A 10,519-nucleotide genomic window follows, 5' to 3' on the forward strand; every position below is an offset into this window, starting at 1 on the left:
TCTTTACATGTTCACTGATATGTGGAAACACTTTACATACGAATCATCCATGCATGCCATCATGTTCGAATCTACACACAAGTTGATTTCGCAATACATAGGGCTTTGAATGCAATTGTGATTGTTATGTACGTTTTCACCTGTATTCTATAGATGCTATGAAGGTTTATAGAAACAATATATGCCTACTTGTTCAGTGTCTGGGGGGGGGGGGTGGAGAAAATACTATGAAGATAGAAAAAACAGCATTAGATGCTTGAATCACAGCCCTTGAACAACAGACCAATAAAATATCCTTCAATTTTAAAAAAAAAATGTTGGTCTGTTTCGGACTCTTGTTTCAAGATTATTTTACCTCATGATATTCAAAACAAGTATTTCCTTGTACAACTATAAACAAAAAATATTGAAGTCGCCAAAAACGATTGCTTTAACAATTAAAGAAGGAGGAACAGGGAAACAATTCAGAGGTCATGAAAATGTGACACACAAGGATAATTTAAAGTTTAAAGGTGACTTAGTTATGATATTAAATATTAAGTTATTACATCCTGCGATCCTGTGGCATAAATATAACCTTTACAAAAAAACGCTAAGATAAATGGTCAGATTCAAAGAAAATCAGACAGGGCACGATGACTACCAGGTTATTCAAAACCTCATGTGACATTCTCTTTCATCAACCCTCATAGCTATTTGGGGGATATTTTTCATTCATTTTAACCACAAAACAGCAGATAATGCTATTCTTACCTCAGACGCCATTAGCCAATATAGTCCTTTACAGATTTGTTTATTTAAGGTACACTGCTGACGTGCAAACACATAAGTGTATGTATTGTATGTATATACTGCAACCTGAAATTGCCTGTCCCTTTTGATGTGTGCAATTGTGTGTGATATGTTGACATATATTTGTGTGTGTACATGCCTTTACTATATCTTTCATACACATACACGGACATATATAAAACTGAGGCATTGTATAGTAATGATGACTGGCGTAATGGTCACAGAAATATGGAAACAGTCTGTATTCCATTGAGTAAACATTCACACAAGGTTGAATGAAGTGCTGCAGACTGTAATAAACTGAAAACACTTCTTGTTTCATGAACGCTTCTTATATCATTACCATTAAAACACAATCCTACCAAGGGAATGTAGGCCTATACTTATTCATAGTATTCATTATTATTTCTAATATTTCATAGAGAATAAATCATTAATTTGGCAAGGAAATATTCACAAAGTTTTTGAGCGTCATGCAAGTAACGTCTGGCTGGAATACTCCCCAGGGAGTGGAGATTGTACACACAGTGTGTGCAGGCAAGCACTGAATCTAATGACCGGGGTAATAGTATATCTGTAAAAGCGCTTGGAGACACTGTATTACCGTAAGCGCTATATAAAAGCGGAATATTATATTATTATTATTTATCAAACAATTTTTAAGACTTGATTTCTTTATACTGAAATAACAGGGAACTACCTACCACTAAGAAAATAGTCACATTGATGCCATTTTGGAATAACAGAGAAAGGGGGAGAGGGAGAGGGGGAGAAGGAGAGGGGGAGAGAGAGAGGGAGGGGAGAGAAGGAGAGGGGAAGGGGGAAAGAGAGAGGGGGGATTTTTAAAAAGGGGGGCACTTTGCCATTATCTCAATCTCCCTCACATCCTTGGCAACTGCGAAAGGTCGAATACCCCCAAACAAACTCCAAAAAGTCTACCCACTCCGCAATTTTAAACCCATTTCACAAACGACATCACTCACGACCAATTTTCTTCGTTCTCCCGTCGGCTGACCTCCTCACCCTACCTTCTCCTGCACTCTCTAAATTGGCAATCCACCTTCAACTCTCACGTTGCAATAACCGTCCGCAGACTGTCAACAGCCTATAGCGTTACCTCGCTATGGTTCTCACCGGCTTCGGTTTCGCAGTAGACAAAACAACCAGGCCCAAACCGTCTTCTAGGCAGACATTGATGTATCCTAATGCCTCCTTAACCGAGGTAGCAACGAGAAGGGAAAACTGAAAGTGAAAATTCGTCGTCATTGGTGCTCAATTCCAGAGTCTAACTTTACGGTTAGCACATCCAACACATACACTCTAAAATGAAAGTTGTTTCTATATTCGTATTATGCACCTCCCCCGGATAAAGATGGTGGCATTATTGAGAGGTTTACCGACCTACGCAAGAATAAATAATGATTTATGGGGACCCAGCCCGCAGATCACGGCAATAAAAAGAGTAGCTATCACCTCTGATGAGAGTGGGATAACAATGCTATCTCAATATAGTCATCTCCTGACTGACTATATAATAACTCAGTGATTCTGAATCAGAAAATTGTTTATTGCCTTATGTCATGAGATGTAACAGAACACAGTACATGGGTCATGGAAAACGTCTACCGTTACACAGAATTTCAGGTTTATATATACGGCACGTACTCACTCCTGCGGCAACTGCTCTGCTGTAATTTCCTAGACTGACTAAATTCCCAACTTCAACCCTGGCCCCAACCCTATACATATCCCTTACCCTAACCCTAAACATAAACCTAACCTAAAACCCATTTGTGACCCTAACCCCATCCCTGCAGCATACTTCTGAAGCCCAAGCAATTGTCACCAGAAAACCAATTTCCAGTTTGCATGAAATAAATGACATATCACTTATTTCCCTTCTTCCCTTTTTTTTCAATTTGCACAATAAATTTTTATCAGAATAAGAGAGCATATATGCTGGGTGCATAATTGTGTGCAGCTTCAGATAACTGTGTTTGATAACCATACGCCTGCCAATCAAGGCCTCCAAAATAATTGGATGAAGTAGTGAATCCGAAACTGAATGAAATTGCTATGCAGATCAAACAGGAGGTGTGTACATGCCAAGAATATATTAGTTTTGGTTGAAAGAAAACAAAAAGAGCATTAAACTTTGCCATCTTTTATCTAGGAAAAAAAAAATGATTCTGAATAATCTCTTGGCATTCAAGATGCTTTGTATCACCATCAACCATCACAAGAAGTCCTGGGTCCTGGCCTATTATTCATTCGGTATTTATGATTTGTAATGTTTATTATGATGCCAAATAAACTGAAATTGAGAACAATACAAAAATCTATCAGAGAATAAAATGTGACACGATGTCTGAAAATGTTTTAAAGCTACGATGTGAATTTTCTTTCGTTAATGATTTGGCTGAATGTAGTTGTTTTTAGACTCGACTCGGTACACAGTCCCTTTCTAAGATTGAAAATGTCTGAGGTTACCTTTAACCATGCCAGGGGGTCATACAGAGTAGCAGGAGTGCAGTGTAAGTGGGTTAGCTAGCCGCATTATGAAGAAGAAAAAAAGAGAGAGACCTAGAGAACCTAATGAGATAATCAGCAATGTTTTTACTGCGATTAGAGAAACTTCAAAAACAGGGCATGAGCTGAGCCAACGAGAGAGGAAATTCACATTTCTGCCGTAATGTCGCCCCCAATGTCTTGCCTCGTCTCGCCGGCAAACGCGAAGAGGAAATGCCTGTTAGCTGCCCATTAAGAGAACCAACTTCTGCTCACCGAGTTGATTTAAAGCGCTTTTTGATTTTGTACGTAAAGGTGAAAATGAACGGAAACGAGTGCTTAACCTACAAAAGCCAATGACACTCATTGGCTATCGTGATAAGTCACTAAGTTGAAGGGCGAGAAGTCAAGATCCATGGTCCGCATTGTTTCCTCTTTATCAGATTACTAAATTAAGATCAGGCAGAATCATTAGCTGTATAATCCTAGAAAGTTTTTGGAAGATCTAGGGCAAGTTGAAAATGGAAGCCATTTTGGATGCAAGAAACTATGGCGATTATCATGAAAGTTCAATGCTGTGTCAGTTTTCATTCAACCATTTTGCGATATGCAATTAGCGCCTATGCACTGGTTACAAAATCTGCAAACATTTCATGAACATAAAGTGTTTGGCTTGTATCATGCCTTACTATTCAGCATGATAATCATATAAAGGCTGCAGAAGTGTGGCCAAACAAAATTCACTCATCATGATCAAATTTGACATTGACATATTCGGTGTCATGCTTTGCTGGAGTCTGCAAATTTTAATGAGATTCAAAACATTTGACTACAAAGTGAAAGAGTATCTCCCTCTTTAATGTCCTCAAGAAGTAAACAGTCAATATATGTATATCCCAAAGGGAAAAAGGAGCCCAAATAACTCAAATAGCTATCAACTTACGAGATGAAGTTTGCAATTTAAAAGTTGAAGTTTCAGAACCTCAAAGACAATGTGGACAATTTTCCCCTGCAGATCTGAATTTGGCATAAATTTGTAGGTCGCTCAAAAACACCCAACACCCAATCTCCATCTAAAATGATGCCATAAATGAAATCAAGCACCTTCAGCTCCCTACAGAATGGTATCACTTCTCTGCCAATCTCCCTGGGGCCATTCACCTGCAACCTGTTGGTTACTTGTAGCCAGAGAAAGGAACACCCTACTTGGCAGTGGTTGTATATTTTCTCTTCTCAGCTGGCTAGTAGGGGCCTGGGTGACCCCAATAGGGTCACGTTTAGTCTAGACGTTTAATTAGCAGAGGAGTGACCTTGGTTACCAGACCTGCGGCTGGGCTGGGGTTGAGAGAAGCTTGGGGCTTACAGACCCATCTAGGACTGGTCATGCTTCATTGCCTGCTAGCTCTACTACATTTTCTCCCCTCTTTCGTATCCCAGGGAGACAAGAGTCTTACATGTAGTGTACCTCCTTGCACTGTCAGAAGATTCCACTGATCTCTGTACTTTAATTTAAGCCAGGGAAGTGTACACTAATGTCATATTTTCTGCCTTAGTAATCTCCCCTTCTCAATGCATCTTCATAATCCACATCTTTTTCTCTATCTGCGTGGGTCTCTCTCTCCCTTTTTTTCTCTCTCTCAACCACCCCAAAAAGAGGGAACGAAACACACTCTCACACACGCACTCTCTCTCTCTCTCCCTCTCCCTCCCCCTCTCTCTCTCTCTCTCTCTCTCTCTCTCTCTTCCTCCTTCTCTTCTTCCTTCTTCTCTGCATCCTCCTTTTCTTCCCCATTTTCTTCTTATTTCTCCTCGGTTCCCAAACTGAACACGTAAGAAGACAACCCAAGGAGAGAGAGGATCTTCCTGACTCAAAGACCACAACAACTGCTTCCTCAGACATGGCTACACGCGAATAATTAGGGGAAACAAACCACCCAACGGGTAACTTTACAGGCGGGATTAACAACATGAAACCAGAGAAAATGTTCTCAAAACCGCCGTGATTCCATCCATAAACTAATTATGCACATGTGAGAAAAGTTACACATGCAGTCCCACATTAAAGGGATCGGGTAACTTTGTCCCAGATTCTGAAACAAAATCCTGCATTTAGCTCATGCTGCAATGACAATTATAAACCTTTAAGTCAGTCAGGAACCCCATGACTTTTACAAGCCGATCGCCTGTTTGATTATCAAGATATTTATGATTGGAATTACAAATTTTGAAAACCGTTTGCCAAACGGTTCTCATAACACTACAGCCTATTGGGGAAAACGAGTATCGTAAAACTGGTCACTCAAATGATCATTTTGAAGCGCAATTTTTTTAGGGCTTCAATATTACACCTTTTCACAGACACTGATAATACGTAGGGCCATGCATCTCAGATTCAACGTTGTTAAACAATGCCTTTCAGTTAGGAAGTGGAATGGTATTAGAAACTTCACAAAAGGTAATCATTGCTGGAGCATATATCATACAATCCTCATTACAATCCACATTTAATGACGCTCAATGCAAACCCAGGAAAATCCTATTCCCACAGACATGCTTCTCTATCAAATGATATCTATATATAAACTACAATGAGAAGGGCTTACATACCTCAATAACTTCAATACCACTCCCTCTGTACCACTCCTTCTAATGTTACACTTTTTGAACCTCAAATCTTTTTATATATTTTTTTCAAATTCTATTGTCCCGGAAAAAACTTTGAGTCGACCATGATTATTTATTTCCTAGGGCTTTTCGTGATGTTCAACCAAGCTTGAATCTTCTCACAACAAAAAAATACTCGCTTCTGAAACGGGTTACCGAGGCCTTCCTAATCTGCATTGTAAATAAGAATGTTCATGTCCTGACTCAACATGCCCGCCCAATAGCTTGACGATCAGACATGGGAGCTAAATAGAATTAAGTCTATCACTCCCGTGAGACTTTAGTAACATGCTTTGTCTGCGCTAGACTGATTTTACTGGTAATGGTAGGGTTAAGCGGATCAGGGAAAATTGGAATGGGATAGATTGAGCATGGCATTGATTTGGTCTTTGTGAGAGTATGTTTTTCTGGTAGCGGGGTCTTGGTGGGGTGGTGGAGGTGGTGGTGGGGGGGGGGGGAAGGGGAAGAGGCTATGTTGTAATGAAAAAGAGATCTCACCAACAGGTGGCTGTCTCGTGCATGAAAGAGCCTGTTGCATTAATAACAAAACATTACCACCATTAAAAAACCCAGCGAAAACAGACCTGGCTGACAGTGATTTTGCTCACTAAACTCTATGGAAATCAAAATGAAATGAAAGAGGTTCCATTGAATAGAATGTTAGTCCAAAGGTTGTTGTGCATTATATCTTGCAACACTATAGTTTGATTTATTAAGACTCCTTGTGATTAATATCTCATCCTTTACCTTCCTAATAACTGAGATTGACAGGTTTCCTTGCAGACAAAAATTGTTCCAAATAAATAAATAACATAGTAAAAGATACTGGACTTCCTTAGCTCATAGTTGCCAGCATTTTCCTTTGCACAAACAAGTTCAGCTTGTACGAAAACTAGCAACAATCCCTCGAAGGAAATCGCTTCTTCAAAATCAACAGAATGACCGAAATAGCTTATTTTCCTCCAATTCCAACAAGGAAGTACTTCCATGAAATGACGAAAAAGATATACGATATGAAAAAACATAAAGATCATATCATATCAAATTTCTTTGATAAATCCTGCTTATCACCTCATAGCAAGTAATAATGTCAAACTAATGAACCTACTGAATATAATAGCCCTACCCTTTTTATCTGAACATATTTGAATAGGATGATGGCGGGCTTAATTATCTTACATATCAATACATTGACAAACCTTTCCCAACAGGTGAAAATCAAAAACAATTGTTGCTGCAATGAATTTTGGGCCTATTCTGAGTTTTTGAAGCGAGAATAAATTACAAGAGCGCAATTTCTTTTTGTGAGTTATACATGTCACACTGGTCATGGTTATATTATCATATCAACACTAGTTCCCCATAATTATTTTGCACCTTAAAAAGTGTGCAGGTTCAGTTGCCACTGTATCAATTTAATTGTTCCAGCAAAGTATCCAGCTAATTAATTTCTTTTAACCTTGGCAAGTTGGCAATTGGATGGAGCCTTCACGAGTCATGGCTTTCCAATTTGATCTCATATCCCGCTGCAGCCTCGTCATTTTTTTGTTATCCTTAATCTCATTAATCTGTATGCAAATTGGCACTACACTGCTGGAATAGAAAGAGATATGACCATTATGATATTACATTAACACAATGCTCAACATTATGAGGGAAAGCATTGTATTGCCAACGATATGCTAGGTCTTTCCTCATAAATTACCAGTATATCCATGAACTGCATTAAATTTAGATAGTAAAAATAAGACGAGGTTTAATTCTGGTAAGGGGAAGCAATATGTTTGCAAGCTCTTTTTTATGCACATGTCGAAGAAAATCAAACATGTCGCCATTACTAGTCGCCACGGAGATGAATAGTAAGAAACATGCTCTTGAAATGCTCTCATATTTTCTAATATACCTAGAAATTTGGGCCAATGCCTGTACACGTTGACATCCATGACATCCACCTTGTGTACAGATGTTTAATAGGTATTCATGATATTCAACACGATTTATTAGTAACATATTTTTAAAAAAATCTTGATGGTTCTAAAATGTTGTACTGCTTTATAACTCTTATTTCCTACCTGACAAACCTTTTAGAAAATCTTCCAGACATTTTACTTAAAAATGAAATTCTACAACCCCTACTCAATATGATCTGTAGTGTCCTCTGTTGAGAACAAAAGGGCGTTGATTAATCTCGTCCAACAATACGCTCATGCCTTTTTATGGCTCGCAAAGGAAAATACTTTCATTTTCTATAAAGATGGGTATATGGATATACATGTTTGAGATGTCAAGTTCAATACCGAAGTATTCAAATGAGCTATGTAATAACAATAATCATAATAATAATAATGATAATCATAATACCGTAATGATTATAATAAATATAATAATAATAATAATAATATGTCTTGTTTACCCAGGGTAGCCTCATCAGTATTAATGCTGTTCTCCCTAAGGGCCCTGCAATCATATCGAACAAGAGAAAAACATATCCAAGTTATTGCTATTTGCGCAAAATAGCTTGGCTCTCGATATGTAGTCAGATTGGGCTAACCAAACTCCCCTCCTGACCTATTCCGCCCACGATGCAATGTAAGGATAGGTAAGCAACCCACGATGTATGTAAGCATAGGTAAGCAGCCAGCACACGGTGTAGACGTACAAATACACCTTTATACTGATGCTACCTAACTAGACAGAGCACTGAGGAGTTTATTGCTTTATGACCGTACGAGACGAGTACGAGTACGCCTCTGAATGATTTTACCTGCATGGGGTACGAGGTGTTCGTCTTCCTCGGCTTAGCTCTCCTCTGTGGAGTCAGACTTGACAATCCAGATGAAGCAAATGACGCAAATCACTCCGTAATCGAATCCTCAAAAAGAAAAGCTTTGTCAGTTCGACCGTCGTCCACCGATTCTCATTTTGTGAACAGGAGCTCGAGCACCAGACATACAGACAGGCAATGCCGAATAAAATGCGACGGTGTAACTATATTATAAAAAAGACCATGCGCTTTGGCAGCGTTCGATCATGTACTCGATTTCATGCACAAAGAATGCAACGCTTACCAGACTATGTGCAGGGAAGGTGCCCACGTGAAGACTGCGTCCGTCAGAGATAAAAGGGAAAGAAAAGAAAAAATTGAATCGCACTTCCTCATAGGTGCTCGAGTCCATGTATAAAAAACCACACACACAGACGACAGTGAAGCCAGACGGGGAGAGAGAGAGCGATAGATATTCAATAAAACTATGCTTGCATGGTTTTTGTCTTCTGTTACGACTCACTGGAAACTGAAGCTACGAAGCATGAGATGTGAGAGAGAGATAGAAGAGACACAACGTGCTGCTGCTGAATGTATTTGTTAACAATAAAAAGCAGAACGTTTGTAATACCGGTGTGCTTCTGTAGGTGTGCTCTCTGTAGGCTAATAAAAAGCTGATTGGTGAGCTGGCTGGCTGGCTGGCTTGGTGACTGTCTGTACTACCAAGCGGATGGCTGGCCGTAGATACGACGGTGGTGGTATAGTGGTGCCGGGTATGTGCAGACACACTGCACACATACTCCAGAGCATTCATGTATGCAATGCTATACTTGGGAACCAGTCACACATTGGGGTGTAGTCTACTCGCTGGAGACCCTTCCAGAGACTCCTCTAAAAAACACATGTTATACGATCAAACCGGTCTTAGTGGCCACTTCTCTATACAGTTTACCTGTGTATAGTGGCCATGTGTTACTTCTCCCTTGAGAAAGTGGAGAGAGACATGTGTGTGGTAGATCATGTTTAGAGAAAGGCCACCTGCCTACAGTGGCCATTTTTTGTTTTCCATGAGTGACCTTTATAGACAGGTTTGACTGTATTTCCATTCACACAGGGAGGGGGTGACCCCCAGATTTCTACAGACCAAATCTAGGGTTTAAATATTGGGCTTGTATTCTCACTTGACTTGAATGTACTGCAGAAAATTCACACAGGCTTCATCTTAAAGATATTTCTTACATTCAGTTACAGCAATATACTGCACCTAAAATCCTACACTGTGCAAGAAAACCACCAAAAAAAACTCTATATTACATCTCAGCTCCACTGAAAAGAAGCAAAAACCATTACAACTACTCGAAAGTCACCATATCACTATTATAAGCACATGATTTATTGCGTCTCCTGTTTGAGTGCAAAACCAAAAGGTTGTTAACCCCAGATAAAGGGATAGTATTTTATAACATGTTCTGGATATCAGCAGACAATATAATCCATTATAATACTACTTGTAGTAATTGAAAGATTTAATATGACAAATCTTAGGTTGAAAGCCAGACAGGCATTAATTAGACATTAGATATAAATGATATAGATTAATGTCCTTCTTGTCCCAAGAAACACATAGTTCCTCATCCAATCAAATATCCCATCTGTCAACTACAACAACAACAGAATTGTATTGTATAGACTAAAATAAAGACAACAAATTATCATCTGTAACATACCTCAGCACTTCATGTAAAACAATGGATGCTTAAGGAGTGTACAAATTCCTGCCATGATATCAAG

At 39.1% G+C, this 10,519-nt stretch overlaps 1 protein-coding gene across 8 annotated transcripts in view; it reads right to left on the reverse strand.

Annotated features, from left to right (window-relative positions):
- Positions 1–9,668, reverse strand: part of LOC752094 (muscleblind-like protein 2) — a 70,963-nt gene extending 61,295 nt beyond the window's left edge. For 2 of the 8 annotated variants that reach the window (XM_030982004.1, XM_011685657.2), the window contains exon 1: positions 8,729–9,658. In XM_030982004.1, coding sequence (XP_030837864.1) covers positions 8,729–8,734 — 6 coding nt within the window. In that variant the 5' untranslated portion in view covers positions 8,735–9,658. Of the gene's footprint in view, positions 1–8,728 lie in introns of all 8 variants that reach the window. The other 6 variants (XM_030982009.1, XM_030982008.1, XM_030982007.1 and 3 more) reach the window with 5 other exon arrangements.
- Between the last annotated feature and the right edge of the window lie 851 nt (positions 9,669–10,519).

This window comes from Strongylocentrotus purpuratus, unplaced genomic scaffold (genome assembly GCF_000002235.5).
Source record: "Strongylocentrotus purpuratus isolate Spur 01 unplaced genomic scaffold, Spur_5.0 spur5_scaffold_12, whole genome shotgun sequence".
NCBI classification, from domain to species: Eukaryota; Metazoa; Echinodermata; class Echinoidea; order Camarodonta; family Strongylocentrotidae; genus Strongylocentrotus; species Strongylocentrotus purpuratus.